Genomic DNA, 21,161 nt, shown 5'->3' on the forward strand with positions numbered 1-21,161 from the left:
GTTTCACTGGGTCTTGTTTTGAGTAGGAAGTGTATGTGTGTGCATGTGAGAGAGAGAGAGAGAGAGGGAGGAATATGCTAAGAATAGAAAGCCACTATATAATCTCAAGAGAGCTGGTAATTGTGAGACCTTAAGAAAAAAAAAATCTCTGAAGCAATCTCTTGGATTGGGTGGTGGCTGAATGAGGTTTGGAGCTATGAGCTGTGCCAGTCATTTAAATCCTCCTGTGCTAAGACACAAAGAAATTTGTGGATTCTTTTAAATAAAAAGACCTTGATTCCACCATCCATTTCTTCCCCTGGCTAATACGACTTGCAAAACTAACTTTGGCTAGCTGCTGAGGCTGAAGGAGCAGCTCATACAGTAAACACAGAACTCTCCGCAGCTTTAAATAAGGCAAAATTTGCCACTGACATCAGTGAATTACATCTAAAATACTACAGTCTTTCATTCTCCTATGTCAGTTAAGATTTTTATAAATTAATTTTTATGTGTGACCAGTTAGTAAAACTCTTCCTATGATACTGAACAGGACAATGACATACCAGTCTTCTCATAGTTATTTGTGATTTGTGCTTTTTTTTTTTTTTAAAAAAAAAAAACCAAACAAAAACCAAACCACTCCAAGTATAGAGTGGTCTAATGAACAAAGCATATACATAGAATATAGCAAGATTTAAGGTCTGTAACTGCTTAGTTTCCTGCATGAGAAATTATGCAAGTGTTTTGTTTGAGACATTATAGCTTCTTTATAGATATATCTGAAGGGTAATGTTTGAATGCCATAAAATACTAGGTATTTTATTAGATATTCTTGCACAGTGTAGATATAAGTCTATTAGATCCATGCACTCTGAAACAACTGATAGTATCTCTTTGGACAGTAGTAATAGTTTTCAAAGTGTTCACAACCAGGAAAAGAGAGTAGAAAAAATATAGAGCATGGAAGATTATTTCACTAATCCTTTGTGAAGAAGCTGATAGAAATTTGGGGGGAAACCCCCCCAAGACACTTTTTAATGACTCATCAGTTACGTATTGTCTCCAATAGTTAAGTTAGTCCCTTTCCATGAGTAGAGGTTTGCTGATTTGGTAGTAAAGATTCTGAGACCTTTCCAGTGTTGTTATATGCCTGTGCAAATGTGGGAGGAACACTAGCGGTTTGAATAAACCAGGAATCTGAAGTGCACTGAAATTAATTTTTGCACTGATTTAACTGATTGCTTCTGTTCCCAAGCTTTATATGCATGGTAGTATACTTGGAGGAATAATGCATGTATTGGAGCTGTACATGTAACAAACAGAAAATAAAGGATATGGTAGCTTCAAAAAAGAATAATAAAATCTTATGGTTAGGCTTATGTTCTACTGAGAATTTTAATTCAGAAATGAAACTTTTTCTTTCCCTAATATTTCTTCAGCTGAAGTTGAAACTACTCTTGGAATTTTTGTGAAAGTATGATTGTAGCTTTAATATTAGCACTCACACATGTATATGTGACCATAACAATAGATACCCAAGTCACTGGATTTTTGAGGTCTGTGCAAATTAATCTCCCCATCCATAATTAAGAAACCAAGCCCTGGATATCTGAAAGAAAGTCACAGACACAGCTGACTCAGCTAAACACTAGTTGTTTTTCTTCTTGCTAGACACAAATGTGATTGGCATGGTGCTCATCTTGAGGTAAAGAAGAAATGGAAGCAACTCAACTATGAAAGCCCTAGTTATCACCTTGAATATTTTTTCTGTACAGTTGTCTGATAAATTTTAAAATTATTTGAGCTGCTGAGTAAGAGAAAAATATGTTTTCTGCAAATGCATTCTGACCACATTGCAGAACTGCCAGAACACTACTCAGATAGCTTTTTAGTACCGACGGTAACAAGAACCCAATATGGCCCTTCATTTAGAAACAGCTCTTTAATTTTTATCTCTTTTATTATTACTTACATATAGTTTTTTATTTCTTGTTATTGGCAGGCACTGACCAATGTTTTAAACTGTTAAGTGGAAGTGTTTAATATATTCCAATTTTTATCTCAGCTGTTCAACATTTAATGAGAGCAGGGAGAAATCAAGCTGTTATGCTATTTAACATTAAACTATAATGGGACTTTAAATAGAAATTTCAGGATCTAACACTCTATATTTCTTTTCCATTCTAATAAAAATAAATGATCCTCAGGAAAGACTGAAGCTGGTCTTTAGGTAGATGGAATGCAATGTCACAAAGAGAGGAGACAAATGTTTCAGTGTAAAGCTTGCTGTTCCCTGTGGACCAATGCCTCTTCTGTAACAAACTCCACAGAAATGGTAAATGGAAAATGTAATGGCAATTTCACTTATCTTTTTTTTTTTGGATAGAAAGTGTTATATATTTTGTTGTTGCCCTATTTATATTAGTTCTTCTGCAGTTGTTACCACTGGTGTATATCCAGTGTTTAGTAACAAGAGAAAAAAATTGAAATTTGTATAGTTTAAATGTAGCTAAGCTGTTGGGTGGCTATTAGTTCAGTTCTGGTCTTCTTGCAGTATTAGCAAAAATGAACTGCTGTGTAGGGGCAGATTTCTAAATGTTATTTAACTTTAATGCAGGGAGAAAGTACTTTAGCAGAAGAGCATATAACTCAGGATCAATGGGTTGCTTTTGTTCAGGTGTCATTTACCATGTGCAAAGAGATTCTGCAAGCAAGATACACACAGTATAAGTAATTATTTATCAGCTAGTATGCCAAATAGATAGCTAGGACTAACAGAGATAACTAGGCTAAACAGTAATATGCTTACCACTCCTGATAAAAAAACTGATGAGTCTTAGCTGGCCTGGAAGCTCCCAATATGCTGGGGAAAGTTGGTCTCTGCCATTTCTCGGTACAGGCTGATCTCAGCATTACTGAGCTATCTTTGCATTTTCTGCTCTTCTTCCTTCCTTATCTTTTTTCTAATCTTTCACCAGCTAACTACTGTCATCCCAGCAACAGCATTTCTGTGATTTTAACTTCTTGTCTTTCAGGGCTTTAGTTCATGTACTTTCTCATAGCTTAACAGCTTTCGCAGTAAATCTTAGGCAAGGTCACACAGCAATGCTGCATCAGACTAGGCCTTGGATCAAACCTCTGCACTGAGTGTGAGATGGGGAGTGGTGGAAGGTACAAAGCTTCAAGTGATGATAAGAATGTGCTGAAATCCGTGGATGCACTGTAAAACGTGGTTGTGTGACATCTGCTTTTTGGGAGCGTCAGTGTATGGGCTGAGATCACTTTGTCCCGCTGCAGAAAGAAAATACAGATCTACTTTAGACGAGCAATGGCGTACATAACCATGATGTGAAGCACTTAAGACGATGCCTTGAAAACTTGTCTCCAGGTCAGAGAGCTGTTTCCCAATGGTGTAAATGAAAAGGTAAGTTTGTTTCTTTGCAAACTTACTGTTATTTCTATGTACTTTTTTCTTCATCTCTTTGATACTTGTAGCTGCTATTTTACAAATAATTAACGGATCCCACACTCAGGGTAGAAAGACTCCCAGGAGTCAACACCTGGATTCCACTTTCTAGTTTTGACAACTGTGTGTTCATTTTAATCTCTGTACCTCAATTTTCACAGAATCACAGAATCATCTAGGTTGGAAAAGACCTTGAAGATCACCTAGTCCAACCATTAACCTAGCACTGACAGTTCCCAATTCCACCATATCCCTCAGCGCTATGTCGACCCGACTCTTAAATACCTCCAGGGATGGGGACTCCACCACCTCCCTGGGCAGCCCAATCCAACACCTAACAACCAGTTCTGTAAAGAAATAATATCTAGTCTAAACCTTCCCTAGTGCAACTTGAGGCCATTACCTCTTGTGGGGTTTTTTGGTTTTGGTTGTTTTGTTTGGGTTTGGGTTTTTTTGGTGGGTTTTTTTTGGTTGTTGTTTTTGGGTTTTGTTGTTGTTGTTTTATGGTTTGTAATGACAAACAGCAGGCTGTTTGCCTAGGTTTTCAAAAAGCCTGTCACCCTGACAACAATCACTGCAGTACAAGGCTGAAGAATGCTATAAAAACGTCATTTTCGTACTTACTTTCCCTCATAAACCTTCTGCTTCTGCCACCTGAGTTTAAAGAAACTGGTGTTAGCTCTGTGGTTTGTCATTCTGTGCCTTTTAAATGAAGAATTTGGAAGCTGTGTTGGGAGCTTGTGTTTCAAGTGAGGACGCCGTCCTGGGCTGGCACTTGCCGAAGGCCGGGCCTTGATGGCGGAGGACGAGGGCTGCCCCCTCAGCCTGCGGCCACCGTGCCGGGAGCTCGCAGCCAGCTTCCCCTCGCCTCTCCAGCCCCCGCTCCTACAGAAACTTCGCCAGACTCTTTACCGCCACCACCCCCGTCCTTTTGTTTCCCCAGCCGCCCCACGACCGCCCTCCCCGCCTCCCGGCGGCGGCTTTTCCTGTCAGCCAAGCCCCGGCCCGCCTGGCCCCGGGCCGCCCCGCCACCGTCTCCGGGGCGGGGGCGGGCCGCGGCGGTGGGAGCCCGCCTCAGAGGAAGTGATGGAGGCCGAGGGAGGAGGAAGAGCCGCCGCTGGTAAGAGGGGAGCGAGAGCGCTCGGGGGCTCCCCCGCGGCCTGGCCTCCTCCCCCACTTCCCCCACCGCCCCCTGCCCCGTCTCTCCCCTCACGGCGGCCGCCCCGCTCGCTTCTCCTCCCTCCTGCTCTCGCCCTCAGGCCGGGCCGGCTGCCCACACCCGCAGAGGCTGGACGCTGGTGCCCGCCCTGACGCACCGCCCGCCCGGGCTGTCCGGGGCCGCCGCCGGCGCCTGCCCGCGCCTCCTGTGAGGAGACCGAGGCGTGTCCCCCCGCCGCGCCGAAATGGCGGGCTCCCCGCGGCACCGCCGCCGGGCTTGCCAGGAGCGGCCAGAACGCCGCAAAACACTCGAGCCTTTCCAGGAAAACTTTGCTCAGCCGCCTGCGGTCATGACCGGGCGAGCCCCGGCTCTTCACGGCCGTGTTCCCGGCGCCCTGCTTTCGCAGGATCGCCTGAGGGGGGTGGTCCGATCCGACACCCCTGCACAAAGAGGGATCAACCCGAGTAGTCTGCTACAGGGTGATTTGCTCTTTTCCCAAGCGTACAGGTAACTTTTCCAGGTTTTAGGCTAGTTCAAACCTGTCCTGAAGCAGAGAGGAACCGGCCTGATGATTTCTGTCAGCTTTGGTTCGGCAGGTGATGCTGGTGAAAGGCTCCAAACGCCTGTTTCCAGGGTGTGTTTAGAGGTCTCACAGCACACCTGCACGAGTTTGGGACTTCAATGGCTAAGTGCTTGAGAACTGCTAAGGAGCAGAGGGAATACTGTGTAAAAATACTTCTACAATTTTAAGGACAAATTTCAGACGGCATCAACAAGTGTTTATCCAAACTGAACAAAACATGGTTTAAAAAAAGAAGCATGGGACAAAAGGGGCAGTAAACACGTTGCTTTTTGGCCGCAGAAGAATAATTAGTTGGATTATTTTGGTGTAGAGATGAGATATAACAGGCTTTCTATGCTGCAGAGTACTTGCCCTGTCTTTAAAAAGTATTCAGTTAAAACTTCCTTTGCTGATCATGAGCTGACTGTAGAACAAGGAATACGTGGTCTCTAATGATGAATTTGGTGGGGAAAAAAGCAACTCACCCCTCGTCTCCTTTCAGCAGAAGTTAACTTATTGGTCTTTCTGACAGTAGGCAAAGAGTGCTCTGCCCCAGCTGAGGCCAACAGAGAGAACTCAGCCATTCAGTACATGGTGGTCTTATGCTGCTTTGAAGTGAACAGACATTATGTTAGTTCCCAAATGGCAGTGCTCCTAGTGCTTGGTAAGGAAGCTGATTTTAGGACAGGTGGATCTTCTGCACATGCTCCACCGTGGATTTCCAAGGGAGTCTGGCGTGTAAGCGTTCCTGGTTTATATTTGACTAGGAGCACTTCCAAGAATCTCTGTTCACGCACTTGTTTGGATAAGGGCCCATTGCATCACCTCAGTTAGCTTTTGCACTGCTTTCCCTCATGCTCAGTTTTTATAGTCTTCTTCCTTAATTTGTCACGCTAGCAGGTAAATGGTGAGAAAGTGAATTTATCTTCTGAAACACATTTTAAGTTGCTGCCATTTATCTAAAGCACCTACTTCATCCCCTTCAGTAAAACAATGATGTTGTTCATTAGTTCCTCTAGCTGCTCATGGCTAAATGTGCCATAGTCAGATTGCTCTATTTTCTCCCTCCTATCAGCCTCTTACGAAAGTCAAACATTTGTAATAATGCTATTGGTTTTTTGGTTTTTTTGGAAGATTCTCAATTCTGCTGATGTTTTAAACAAAATATCTCTAGATGAATGGGACTTGGTTTTTCATGTCCAAGCAAACATTGTACTGTTGGGTACTTCAGTTAATGTCTACGTTTTTCCTCTGACTTTTACATTACTCTCAAATTGAATGTTTAGAATAGTTCTTCCATCCCCTTCCTCTTTTGGGACATCTGCTATTTGTTTCAGGTATCGTCCAAGTTTTGGCTTAGTTATTTAATTGAATATACCTATGTTTAAAATAATTATGGAACAATTGGTAATAGTTTCATATACTCAAACAATTGAGTATACAGCACACTGTAAGAGCATATTGGAGTCAGCCATTAGCTCTTCTTATGTAAATGGTGCTTTTCAGTTTACGTCATGCTGTAACATGAGATGCTACAACTAGGTCTTGAGGTTTGTTCCCATAACTGTTTTTCACAGGGCAAGATTGCTTACACTTCCAGGTTTCTAAGCCCCTTTATAGGTCCTAGGCAAACCTTACGGTTGAGAAGCAGACCAGCTGTTGACCTGGAACTTGAGGTTCTTGTTTTAAATTCAGCTTTGTCACTTTAGAACACTTTAAAAGTCAGATTTGTATGTGTTAACCATCTAACAGCAAGGCTAGGAAGGACAGTCAGTGAGTAACAAAATATATACAACTCTGGAGCCTGAGAAATAGCTAGTTACTGGATGAGAAACCCGTACATCTAGTTTAACAATTGCTTTAATGAAGCCTTAAATTTCCATCAGTCTCTCTAGGAAGATGGAAATCTCCCTGCCCTCCATGAAATCCATATTAATTGGTTTACAGGCAGGAGGTCAGCAGCCTGGAAGGTGGAACCGCAAAATTCAGGTAGCATATAGGTGCTATATATAATGAATGGGTCCCCCACATCTAGAAAAGCTACTCAAAGGTCTAAGATGAGACTGATCAACAACCATACACCTTCAGTATAACTAAAATCTTACGTCTGGAACAGGCAGAATTTTACTCACGCTGAGGAGTGTGTGTATCTAAGAGGTGAGGACTGTCATAACCTCCTTGCTTTCCATGCCACGGGTGAGGCAAGTTACTGAAACCTTGCTTTCTTTAACATAATAGTTATGGTCTAGAGGAAAGAAAACAGGAAACAAAATCCTAACTACTTTGCTCAAAGAAAAAACAGTCCAAAACCCACCAAACAAACCTGAGTCCCTTTCCATAACAGCATTACAGTGAATACACTCCTTCGCTTGGGGGAAAGTATGAGAAAACAAACAGCACAAGAGAAAGTCTAGCCGGTTTAAATTTGCAAGTGGGAGGTGTGCAGACATTATGGTTGTGAGTATGTTTTAAGAACCTACGTAGAACAGGCTGGTATGTATTTTCCACATCGTGTAATGGTTGCGTACTGAGAGACTCCCAAACACTTCGCGTGGCGATTCACAGTTCTGGTGTGTTGTCTTTGCAAAATGATTGGCAGACCCTCAGGTTGCACATATCTGAAGTAAACTGTGTCCTTCTCAGTTACCGAGCGGTCTGTGGATGCTTAAAAATGTTGTGTTTGTAACCTTTGAAACTGCTGTCTGGTCTTTATAGTATTACTGACAACAGATGGCAAATGGCTCCGCTGATGTAATTCTTGCTAGTGTTTCATTCCTGTGAAGTTGCAGAGTTTCAAAATCTCAGAAAGTGCCTCCATATTTTTTCTGCGTAATGATTTCAAGCCAAACTAAATAAAAACATTTTATATTATTCAAATTCCTATGGTGTCATGTGACATTTCTGTAATGATTGCCTTGCAGCAGTTTCAGATAAGTGCACGTTTGGTAGCAATTTAAGGCCTGTGTCCTTTAAGTAATGCTTATTAGTACGTAACAGATGCCATTTAGAAACATTATGCCTTTTAATAGGCTCTGCTTTTAGACTACATGTTCTCATTCCAGGCAGGCTGTGGATCAGGCAAGCTTGGAGGTATGCTGTCGTTTATGCAAAGCCTAAGTCAATTTTCTGCTCTGAAGTCAAGCCATGTGTTTTTCCTTGTTTCTTCCATTCTGGTCATAGCTGCCTTGCTGTGTTTCCCCCCCCTAGTCATATCTTTGGCTGATTGTCAAGCCATTACAATCAAAACCTTTTGCATTTTTAACCACCAGCAGCGGTTTCTTTTGTCCTTACAGAAGAGCCTGTGTAAACTGAATTTGAACACTCTCAGCCTTACTGTCAAGAGCACAGCAAGCACAGAGTTAGCCCTCTGTTGCCAGCCTGTCCTTCCTTCTCTGCTTCTTCCTCCTCCCAAAAGGAGAAAAAGGGAAAAGCAGAGCCATGCTGATTTTGGAGCACCTTCAAAGACATGTAGAATAGCTGACACAATGGCACAGAGAAACAAGAGAGTTGTTTACATATTTCCTCCACTACTTGCAGCTGTTTATTAAAGCAAGTTCTGAGGCAGGCTAAGAGGCTTGTGATAGCTAGTGCAGGTGACGTATTAATTTACAGCTGCATAATAAATTTAGCAAAGTGGAAATTACTGGGGGAAGGGATTTTTTTGTTTCTGTGTTGGTTTTTTTTCCCCTCAAATTAATTGCTTTATTTTCAGATTATTCTGCCTGTACAAATTGCTCCTTGCAAGTAATTTGGAGAAAGGCTGCTGGGCTTTCTTAGGCAGACTTCTGCACTCTACTGGTGGGAGCAGTAGATTTGTTAGACGTAAAGCATTTGCAACTCAAATTAGGTGGCATCTGAAACTGGTATCCCTGAAAATCTAGACAGTTGTCTCGCGTTTTCATCGTTACTTCGTTTGCTTGGGAAACATTGTCCTTTCTGATAGCAACCCGGGGCTTTCAGGTGCTCTTGGTTTGCTACACATACTGCCACAGTTTGTATGACATGAGGATAAGGGCTGTGTGTGACCTTAGGTTTCCCACACCTGCTTTGAATGATGGTAGTAATAGGGAAATGTATTTAATGTGGTACTTAAATGCTAGCCCTAGTGCCAGGTTGTGACAGTGGGTGTTTCAGTAATAATTTTAAATGCTCCTTGGTCTTAAAATGTGGCTATTTTCTGAAACTGTCCTGTCAGTCTGTCTGCCTTCTCACCACAGGATGAAATCGTCTTCATGCTAAACCATTTGCTAAACTCAGTTGTCAGTTCCTGTCATTTCACTATTCCTTGTTTATCACTATGGGAGACATTGTCTTCCTTTTTTCCCTTAAGTTATAGGCTGACTTTTGACCAACACATCCTCCTTTCTATCTTCCATCTTTGTAAAGGATTGAACTACCACTATCTACATTTCAACTTGTGATTCATAAAAGCTCTACTGCTGTTCACGGAATCTTTTCTGTCATTTTCCTTTCAAATCAGCCTCTTTGAATAATGAAAATACTTCAGTGATATATTTCAGTGTCATTCAGGGCCTCCCATTTCTTTTTTGCTTAGACTTTAGAGTCAGACTCTAATTTGAGATCAGGCCTGGACTATGAACTTCTCCTGGCATGCTATTTTGGCTATGGGTATGATGAAGTGAGATGTAGCACTGACATAACTGCTGGAAAAAGCCCCTGATATGGACACAGTTGTTCTGGAAAACTTGTATATTTTTCTTCTATCTTTTATTTTGTTTGGGGGGTAGACAAATAATTAAGTTGACAAACCTAGATTTTTGTTCTTAAATATACGAGAAAATCTATGCCACTGTCCTCAGGAGTTGAAGTTAGACTTTTCCAGGAACATTTCTGCCCATTTCTTGGTTGTATGAAAAACAGTACATATGAAGAACTCAGCAGGTTCAGAGGTATTAGCAGCAATCCCACTGAATCAATAGAATTTCCTTGAGGAAAACCTGATGTGAACATGAACCTTAAAGTCTAACTAATTACAATCCTGAATGTCCATTTTCTTCAGGACTACATCTTCTCTGAGTTATTCTGTAAGCTCCCTCCTCCTTTTTTACATCTAAGCTCTGTGAAAAAGAGAGTTAAATGTGCAGAAGTATGAATTCCTGATATGTCATAGTTACAGCTGGTAGCACTTCCATGGTTTAACAGTATGCTACAGTTTTTATTTATAAAGTCTGTTTCTGGGCCACAATACCTCAGCTTTTTTCAATTACGTTAGGTTAGAACTTTGTGCAAAACATGCCAGTCCAGATGTGCATTCTGTGTGTAATAGGACAGGGGTAGCCTGTTTACACAGATGTCTTTTAATTTATCTGCACTCTGAGTTGGGTGTGGCTTTATTTTTGTAAGTGTAACACTGCTAAAGATCCAGCTGAGGAAAAATAGATACAGTTGGAACCTGTTTGCTGGAACTTTCAGTACGGGATTACTTCAGGTTAGAGTGGAGGAAATACCCCTTCAATATGAACTTGCTTTTCTAGCTTTGAAAACATTTTAAACATTGTGTTTCATGTAGGTATTTTTCCAAAAAGAGCTAAATAATTAAATCAATTATTTAATTCTCTTTTCAATCTTTTTCCCATTTCATAAATTGCAGATTACTTTAAGTTTTGGAAAATAAATAACACATGGTTTATAGTAGACCCTGGTCATATGAGGTTCTAAGGGCCTTCAGAGGTCATTGAAGAGAGTGAAAATTGAAGGTGTTTGACATTTTTCAGAGTTAGGCTTGTCTAGTATCTGCCTTTGCTCATCTACGTTTTGTTAAATATATGTGTATACTTAAAGCTTTTTTATTCTCTTTTCTGAACTCAGTAGTAAAAATGTGTTAGCAGGAATGGGATGGCTCATATGATAGTACCTTGCATTTGGGATGCCTAACATTTGGTCTGCCCTCCATTTGAGTGACAGAGTTTGCAGTAATGACACATATTGCTACAGCTGAACTCATGTATTTAATCTGTTTGGTTTCTTAACCGGGAATGGGATTAGGATTATTTATTTCCCTTCTGCCTTCATTTATTGATTCCATAGCAGAAATTTATTTACAGACAGAAACTTGTGTTTAGTTTGTCTTCTGAAGCCCTTCTTGACATTTGAATTGTGATAGAATAGAAATTAATATATAAATGGTGTTTTTGGATCGAAACATAGAAACCTGTTAATGCCAATGCATTTTTTTCATCCTTTATGTTCCAAGAGTGATTGATCTATTAGTAATGGTGAAAAGCAGTACAGGGGGGAAGAACATTGTTTTCATTAATGATGTACATGTGGTTAAGAGCTACCTTGCCACGTTGGACAGATATCACACACAGCATTTGTCCACTCCATTGCCACCACATGTTGTTGTGATACTGAAGTCTCGCTTACACTAGAACTTGGTTTTTGACATGTACTTGCTCAATTAAATTCAGGATATGAGAGTCAGGTTCTGCATGTTCTCCCGGGAACGTGGCAAAGACCTCTTCCTTCCTTTGAAAGGTTAAACAAATATGGTTGTCTAATGATAACCACATGCATAGAGTTGTTCAAGCTCATTGGAGGGAAAGAAGAGTTGATGTTAAGCACTGCTGTTTAACACAGAGCTCCCACTCCTGTGAGAGTGTAATCGAAAACACTTGTATGTGCACGATTTAGAAGGGCAAAAAAAGTTATCTTTAGATCCTAGATGCTGTCATGGTTGTGCTGCCATAGTGTGGCAGTGACAGTCCACAGGAGAACAGAGAACAATTTATGTTATATGACTTCTTTGTCTTTTTATGTTGGGACTTCAGAGGCACTGATAAGAAAAACGTCACACCCTTTTGAAGTGGTAGATAAGACATACACTTAACTGATAAGAAACCAGACAGAAGATGAAGTGATTTGTTGGGGGCCACAAAACCACACCTGTGTTAAGAATAAATCTTAGGAGTTCAGGTCTCAGTTGCCTGGTTTAATTACAAGAACACTCTCTCTTAAATATTGATGTGATATACTGTCATTTTGTGTTGGTGCACATGTTTGTCTCGTATTGCAAAGTGTTTTTTGATTTAAAAAAAAAGGGAAATAGTTCTTGGACAAAAAACCTCACAATACTGTCAGAAACACTGAAAACCTACTGAAGTTTGATTTTTTTTTTTTTAATTGTGAAATATATTAGCATGAAAATAAAGCCAATAAGTAAAACCAGTACTACTATTGCAAGCATTAGAAATGGCAAAACTGAATAAATAATGAAACTTGAAAGTTAGAAATGTTCTTTTTATCTATATTGTTTCTGCACCACTTGAAATCAGATTTAAGTATTTTTCATATTTTTACATGTAAAATTATTCACAAATTTGTACGAATGTATAAAGATGCGCAGTCCAGATGCAAATCCTGTGGTGACTGATGGCTTTTCTGTAAACATACAATTCTTAATGGATGCATGTAATGTCATTCTCTGTGTGTGTAGAACATGAAAAAGTAGTTGTAGGATAAATGATTAATTCACTTCAGACATAACACTTTTCATGCTTCATCTACGGTGAGGTTGATGTATTTTGCTCTACAATCTAGCTGCATCCTAAATGTCCTTACAAATCTCTGAAATGGGCTTTTCAACAAGTAAGTCTTTCCTGGGAGTACCAACAATACCTCAATGCATCTTAATCAACTCAGTGATGTGTCGAGTCTGAAAAAATTGCATCACCAACTTTGTTGGTTTAGGGAAACAGTATTAATAAGCCACACATGAATGCAGGGATAGAAAATTCTTAACAATGAAAACAAATATCTCTTGTTTAATAAATTGGGTTCATGGTCAAAAAATACAAATATATTGGCAGTACATACTAATTTGAAACTTAAATGAGTATTTAAAGGATCTTTACAAAGAGACAGAGTTGATTGTCCCAAGTTGTAACTGGTTTGTTAGATAATGGCAAAATAGTAACACTAATACATAGGTACTAAAATGACTAGTCTAGTGAAAGAGAGCTTGAGGGTTATAATGGTGATATTAATTGCTGTAGCATTATACTAATGAGATAAGTCTGCGGTTATCTATATTCTAGTTAAATTATTTCTATTATGGCACAGGGTTTAGTTGCAGAGGATATAAAAGGATCATCACAAAGAATCTTCAGAATATCTGATTGGATTGAAGCATGTCATTTACCTTCGGGCATTACAGCAGTCTGTAGTTTCACTTGTGGAATTTCACATACAAGTGTGTGCACCATGTGTTTTCTGTTGTATTGAGAATAAATTATTTTGCCCTTGGAAAAATATTTCCTGCTTACTTTAACTGATAGAATGAAATTCTTGCTGAATCTGTAATGATGGTGGTCTGTCTCTAATCTACAAATATTAATGTGTAGTTTAAAGTAGAATATTGTCTTCTATTTTATGATTGCATTTGTTATTTATCTATCTGATGCAGAACATAAACATGTTAATCAGATCTATCTGGATTCCCACATATTGATGTTTCTGGATCATAAGTGAAGTGAACTTTGTCTGACTTTTACCTCTCAAGAGGGATAATTGTCTGTGAAACGACTATAAAATTCAGCTCTCTATTTTGGAGAAAATCAGAGCAGCGGGTTTAGAAAAAGTTGAGTTTAGGGATCAGGACTGAAATGGGGGCCTTGGTTTATGCCTTATTGGCAGAGTTGTGTAATGTCTTAGACTGAGGTACCTATAGGTGCTGGAGGGTAGTATCTCATAAAGATGACTGAGTTGTATGGGCAGTGCCTGCTTGTGTGTATAGCTGGTTTTAACTATAGCTTTTTCAGTTTAAAAATCAGATTCTTAGTGCAAATTGATGACAGATCACTAGAGTGAGAGGATATGCGCTTACACATCCTCGCTTGAGAATGTGGCCCAGACTGCTCCATGGAAACAAAAGAGGAGAAACAGAATCCGTGTTAGTTTTTGCTTTAAAATCTATTCTGCATGCTTGACATGGAAATATGCCCATTCACATTTCTCATTTATCTCTAGAGAAGTTTTTTTCAGTGGAATTGCATATACTTCCTCCTCCTTTGCCCTGAATGCTGGTGCCCTGTAAAAGACAAAGCCTGGTACCTCTCTGTAAACGCCGTAGAATCCGCCTAGATGATGTCTTGACCTTGTTTACCAGCTTTGGCTATTTAAGATGGCAGCCACTTCAGAGCTAATGTCAGGAATCCCTCTAATGCAGTAGGCCTCCCGTTCTAAATTTACTCTCCTTATGGTTTATGGTCCCTCCTCTGTGGCTGCAGCAAGAGGCCCCCTTTTTATGACTCACCCCTCCTGCCCCCCTTGCTCCCCCTCCCTCCCTCCCTCCCCCAGATGGTAACCCTTTGTGCACATCGCCTGTTTGCAAGGAGTGCTCGCTGGGTGTCTAGCAGATTGGCTGCCACAATGTGCTCTTTTGTTGCTGCTAGGTAAGATCAAATTCGAATGAAATCCTGTAAATCAAATCAGGTTAAAAGGCTGTCCTTAGAACTTCGCAATTTTGGTATCCCAGGATGCTGATAGGGGCCTCAGACTGAAGAACTCACAGGAGAAGACCACTGCTTTTCTTTTAAAGCAATGTTAACAAATTATTTTGCATTTGATTTTGGAACCTTTATAACATCCTGTTAGCCAGCAATGATTACTGTTGTAGTCAAATGCCTAACAATAGTTATGGCTAGACTTTGAGGTGGTTTTTTTTTTGTTTCTGTATACAAAAAAAGCATAAAAGGGACACATACGGGAGGGCAAATATAATTTCTTCACTTTTTATTAGGGAAAACTGGGAAATACATTAGTTAATGTAAAAAAATTCAAAATAGTGAGTTTTCTTCTGCCTATGGCAGCTGAACAGCATTTGTGGCATGTGTGTGTATGTGCACGTTTTGGGGGGATGTTCACAAAAGCCAGCTTTAGACCAATCTGACTTCTTGAGGAAACCCCAGGGTACCTAAAGTTAGAGTTCTGCTCCGTATTGTCCCTAAAGGAACTTCACTCTCTCTCTCCTCTCCCTAACATACAGAAGCCAAGACAGATTTGTTTTCTTAATGAAAAATTTTTGGATTTCCCCTTTACTAGAATATGTGCTCCTAACTCACTTGGGTGTTTTCAGAGTATTACACAGGAAAGACAAGTTAACAGGTAGTTTAAAATGGTTTTAAGACAAAAAAATTACTTCTATGGAAAGCTGTATTAATGGAAAGTTGATCAGAAGCTTTCTCTAATGCCTCATTATTTAATCTGTGACATTATTTCATCCTTCAAATGGTCACTATTACTTTAGAATACAGGAATATTATGTACAAGAAACGCATAGTGTAACTTTGAAGGTACTAGTTGTTTTGTTCAGTGAGGAGAAAAAATGATTGTGCTTATCAAGTTGCTTTGGTTTAACAATGGCAGGATGTAGCCTTGTAAGCAGTGTCTCATGAATAGTGTTTATTAGCATGGCCAATATTATTCTTTGTGCTAAATTTAAGTCTTACATGCTGCTCTTTTACAAATAATTAATTTACTAGTAAATTTACTTAAGTAAATTACTAGTTTTTAATAATAACCTTTAATTTTTTTCCCTTATATGCCTTCTTTGCTCGATGGTGTTAAAGACTACGCTGGGGAAGGCCAGGCCTCTGCAGAAGAAAACTGCCACTGCTAAGTACTGGCTGGGATTTTACAATGTGACTCAACTTGCCAGTGTTGCAATGCTGTTTTCTCTCCCATTTTGTCACATACAAAGATACTATGAAAACCATTTACAGAGTAGCTTCTGTTCAGCATTCTGACTACATAGCTTTGCTGTCAAGCCTCAGGATGTAAGCTGATTGCCTGCAAAGGGCAGGAAAATAGTGTTTAAAGCATTTTAAGCAGTGCTGGGTGGTGGTGAATTATCAGTTGTAGTTTCTTACCCTTTTGCTGAGGAATCAGATACTGATCACTGCCAGAGGGAGAATGGTGGGACCCTGGGTGAATAGTCTGACCTGGTACTGCAAATCCCATGCTCCTACTTTTACATGGAAAGGTATAATTTTCAATATGGTACTTTTATGAATCATAGTTTCTAAATCTTAATATAGACAGTTCTTGCAATGACCCTCGTAAGACTGTTCATTGTCTCAGCCATTAGCTTTACACTTACTATCAGTGCAGTTATTTCACATTAAACTTGGGTCACAGGAGCTGCCATGTGAGAACAAACCATGATTAAAATGGAGGATTCAGAACTGAGACTCCAACTGCCAGTGTGGTAGAAGATGTTGTCCTCAGTTTGAGGCTTAAAAGAGCTGCAGGTGTAGCTTATTCATTGAAAGCTCCTTAAATGGAAACTATTTCCTTCCTATGGTAGAAGACTGACAGAATACTATTTAGACTGCTAACCCATTACTTCTGATGTTCTTTACCTTGAGCTGGTGATGAGCCACCAACCAGTCTGGTTTGTTATATCAGAAAGAGGTTGTTTTGCTCCTCGTGAGCACGGAGTTGGACTTTGCATTTAGGTAACAGGCATCAGATGTATGTAATTTTTGGTATCACATGGATACCCTTCAGCACTGACTCACATGGATTTAAAGTTATGTTGCATTAAAGATGATGGTTACTGTTTTGGGAACTCTTATGTGGGTAAATATTTTAATATTTTTTGACATTATTTCATTGCTGTGAAAGTGCCCAACTGAAGTTACTCAAAAAAGACAAAGAGAAAACTAATGATACACAACAGATCATGGACTGACCCAGAAAGGGGCAGTCTTCCAAGAAAGAGTGGAATCTTTGGAATTATTTTCCTGTTACATTTTTGGACTGTACTGAAACTCAGGTTGCATTTTGAAGAAGTTTTTTTTGCTCTTCCAGCTTTAAAACAATTTACTTACACCTAGAGAAATTTGAGACTGTGCTTGTTGAATTCAAAGGAGACAACTGTGATTTGATGCTGTCATGCTTCTACTTTGTAAAATTGCATGCCAAGAGGTAAATAACACATAGATAGGTTTTTTACCAGCCTTTCTATTTTAGACTAGGATTATATGAAAGGCTCTAATGGGAACAATAAGGTCCAGCTACACCAGGCAGCTGCTGGGAAGACTGAGGTTTTAAAACTCATGTTTCTTAGTTCATTTAAAAAGTAAAAATATCTTATGTTTTAACTACAGGTTGCCTTTACCTGGTAGATACGTTAGCAGGAGATCCAGAGGTTCTGCGAGTAGATGCTGAAACATACCATGAAAAACTCTTGAAGAAATCATCATCCACTCCTGATGTTTTGTCAATCCCTGGAGGAGAAGAGGTAGTAGGCTGATGTTTTTCATACTGCAAGTTAGACACTTGCAAACTAGTTTGATGGCTGTGCTCATAGTCTGTCTGTGAATAGGGGTAAACTGGGGTGGCAGGATTACAAATCTCTTCAAATCAGCAAATTCTGCATTATTTCAAATAGTTTGCATGCTGCAAATGAGAGATAAGCTTAAACTACAAGTCTAAAACCCCCTGAGTGTGCATGAGGGTTTGAAGTACTTAGCTGATCTTTACATCTTGACCTGCCTCCTTATAGGACTGAATCAAAAGTAGATTTGATATACGTTTATACCATGGCACAGCTCTGTATTCTGCCTCTACAGAATTTTGTTTCCATTCTTTCCAATACTTACACTGGTAATTTTGAATATGGGTCCTCCCAAAGGAATTCTGATCAGATGTGATTGATAGATGCTATAAATACTGTAGGTGCCAATGCTTTAGGGTCCATTCCTGAGCCACCTGGGGGGATTGCATTGGAGATGACTGAGCAGGCCTGTTAAAAATTCTGACCTCAGTCACCTATGAAACCTTTCATTCTGAGCATTTTCTAGATCATAAAAGGTGTGCTGGCCTAACTGTTATTATACTATCAAACCAGTAAGTGGATTAGTTGAAATAACTGTTTGGAATATGGTGGCTTTTCTACAGTTTAGGAAAATAATATGCAGTAGTTTCCAGAAAAACGCTGTTTCAGGTGGGTAGCTTCATCTTTGAGCCGTGAATGTAACTAGCTTTAAATACTCTTTTAATGCCCTCTAGTGGACCATGTAGGGTTAAATACAAACAAACCTGAAAATGCAAAGATCCCCCAATTTAGGGCTTTTGTGTCCTTACCTCAGCCTTTCATGCCTGGTTGTAGTTTTAGAGGCTCATTTGCTGTTCCATTAGAAAGGAGGGTAAGTTAAAATCTCAGGCAATGCAGTGTGTATTCCTGCAATAATAGCTAGACACAGTGAGATCAGTTAAAGGTGGACTTCTGGCTTTTGATTTTTGAAACTGTCTTGATTTTGTGGCTTGTCATCAGACCTTAAATATATCACATGACTGATTTGAGTCTCATAGCAACACATTTCTCTTTGCATTCATTTAATTCAGGTCTAATCTAATCTGCAGTCAGACAGCTAGTCAAGGGCATAAGTAATGGTAATGTTCTTGATGTATTTTTCCTTATACTCTGTCACGAATAGTTCAAAGAATGTTGATATTTTGTAATTAAAAATAAATTAAATGTAATAAGGTAAAGCTCCCATCCCCAGTGAACGACTCAGCTAACCATCTCTATTATATACCTACAACCTGAAGGATGAGAATTTTGGTGTTTGAATAAGGGCTGCAGTTACCAGGCTTTTTTTTTTTTTTTTTTTTTTTTTCTCTGTGCATCTGAATTAAAGCAGGTTTCAAGTGGCAGGACTGGCAACCGTGAATAATTATTTAGCAAGTGTTAAGTGGCTGTCAGCTCACTTGCTCGGGTCACAGAACTTCTTTTTGGTATGGCATGGTCTTTGGTCAAGCATTCAGCACACAAATAGCAAGGATTATTGCAAGTCGGGATGGGAGCACATTGGCAGCGTTCACAGAGAGCTATGCTTGGCTCATGCTGATGTTGTTAGCACCTGTGAAAGTGCACATTATCTTATAAAACAAAACAACAATCATAGCAGTATTGGAAACAGTACTGGCCTTTTCATTATAGTAATGCACCCAGGTGCCCTAATGGCATCGATGCTGTTATATTTGAAGCATGCAAAGAACGACTGAATCCCCAGAACATACCGAGATTTCGGGAAGCTCACGAATACAGATTTCAGGCAGTTTTCATTTTTTTTTCCTGGAGTCCAGTGTTGGCATAGATGATCCCAGAATTCTGGCACTCATAAACTAGTGAACACTGGTTTCAACTTAAAGTTGTTATCTTGAATAATCCATATTCATACTACTCCTTCCATGCACCAAGAAATATTAAATGTATCACATGACTGATTTGAGTTTCATAGCAAACTGACAAATGGGTGCAATTAGAGAGAGAGGCACACCCACACATACACAATGGACCAGATTTTTGAAAGTACAGTACATACTGTGCTAAATTATGCACGCTCTTTGCCTGTACCTAAACTTACACGAGAGCATTTGCAATATTCATATGGAAATCGTCATCTCTATGCATATAGAGCTGTTTGAGCACAGTAATTTTGTGTTTATGTGTCACATCATTTAGAAGTTTAGTCTAAGACTTGAGAGCTTGAGAGCTGCATCTTGATTTTAACTTTGCCTTCAACATAACCACCTTGTGCCAATTATCTACCCTCCCTGTGCCTCACAGATAAACTGCCCAGGCACTGCCCTAGTGCTTTGATACTCCCTGTACCCTGAGGCTTAATTCATTGTTTGCAAAACACCACAAGTACTCAGCTGGACCATGCTGTAAGAAGTGCAAGTTGTATTTGTTTTTATTTGATGTGTCTGGCCTTTCATAACACCATTTGTCTGCATGTAACAGTGTTCAAAGCCAGGTTATTTACTAATCATAGTAAGTCGGCATTAAGGTCTTTGCTAACTTTGGTAGCTTGATTTCTTTTAAATTAACATTACTTACTGATAATATTAGAATATTATGTATGTTTCAGTGCCTTGAAGTTCAGGACTGAGAGGGTGTTGTGCTAAACTTATACCATGCACGTTAGTAAAACATATCATAAGTGTATCTAATACATGAAATATTCTCAGGAGCTTTGCAGTACAAACAGCTACAGGGATTGTTTGTTTTTTAGGTTAAACTTGAAGATTCCTGTGTGTGTTTTGTTCCTCTCTTCCGAAATAATTCTACTTGCAAAATGTTGCTGTTAACTGATCCAAAGGATAAAGAGACAGGTTAGAATTGGTCAAAATATTTTGAAATTTGAGTAGTTGTACTTTCTTTACTTTTAAGATGGTCTGCTTGCTTATACATTTAAATATTTTGGGTTTTGTTTTGAATATGAAGTGGATTCAGCTTGCCTGTCAGGGATTTATGTTGCTGCACTACTGATTAGAAGGGAGGATTGACAATCAGGGCTTTTAAATTCTATGCATAGACCTGCTGGTAGCTGAAAAATCACCTTGGGTAAATCTGTTATTCTTTCTGAGTTTGTTCAATGGGGTAATATTTTTCTAATTCAGAATGATGTGAAATTTAATGCATTATAGTTTGGATAGAATTCTGAAATCCTTAAACAAGAGCAAATATATATGTGAAATTTTATTAGGTCTTACTGATTCTTATTCATATTATTTTTATTTTATTATATCTTCTTCAGTCCTAGGTTTAATTGCTTCCTATTTCCAATACTGGTGTGTGAGGGGTAAATTTGGGGTGAGACCATACTCAGGAATTGAGCTAAATCCATTTTATTTGGCAGTTCTCCCAAGATATTCTTTAAACTTTACCAGGTTTGCCTTGCTTACTGCTAGTAATGTTGGTGTTTTCCCATTACAGCCATGTGTCAGCCTGACAGGGATACACTACAATTGTGTTACAGGCAGTAGAAGTCAGCATGTGCGTACTGGTGTTTCTGTTTCATGAGTCATTGTTTAGAGTATCAACAGGTTATTAAGATTTTATCAATAATTGTATCTAAACCTTATCTTCTTGCTATCAGGATTGTAGTATCTTCAGACACAGCCTGATTTCTTTGTACTTACTCTCTTAGGCAAGTGTCTTTGACTACGGAATGTGA

The 21,161-nt window shown here is 39.4% G+C and overlaps 1 protein-coding gene across 2 annotated transcripts in view; it reads left to right on the forward strand.

Annotated features, from left to right (window-relative positions):
• The first annotated feature begins 4,504 nt into the window (after nucleotides 1-4,504).
• The window catches only part of LOC141948128 (protein FAM169B-like), a 40,964-nt gene continuing 24,307 nt past the window's right edge, over nucleotides 4,505-21,161 (forward strand). For both annotated transcript variants that reach the window (XM_074880192.1, XM_074880193.1), the window contains exons 1-3: nucleotides 4,505-4,568; nucleotides 17,301-17,434; nucleotides 20,217-20,316. In XM_074880192.1, coding sequence (XP_074736293.1) covers nucleotides 4,535-4,568; nucleotides 17,301-17,434; nucleotides 20,217-20,316 — 268 coding nt within the window. In that variant the 5' untranslated portion in view covers nucleotides 4,505-4,534. The remainder of the gene's footprint in view (nucleotides 4,569-17,300; nucleotides 17,435-20,216; nucleotides 20,317-21,161) is intronic.

Source organism: Strix uralensis, chromosome 11 (genome assembly GCF_047716275.1).
Source record: "Strix uralensis isolate ZFMK-TIS-50842 chromosome 11, bStrUra1, whole genome shotgun sequence".
In the NCBI taxonomy this organism is placed as follows: Eukaryota; Metazoa; Chordata; class Aves; order Strigiformes; family Strigidae; genus Strix; species Strix uralensis.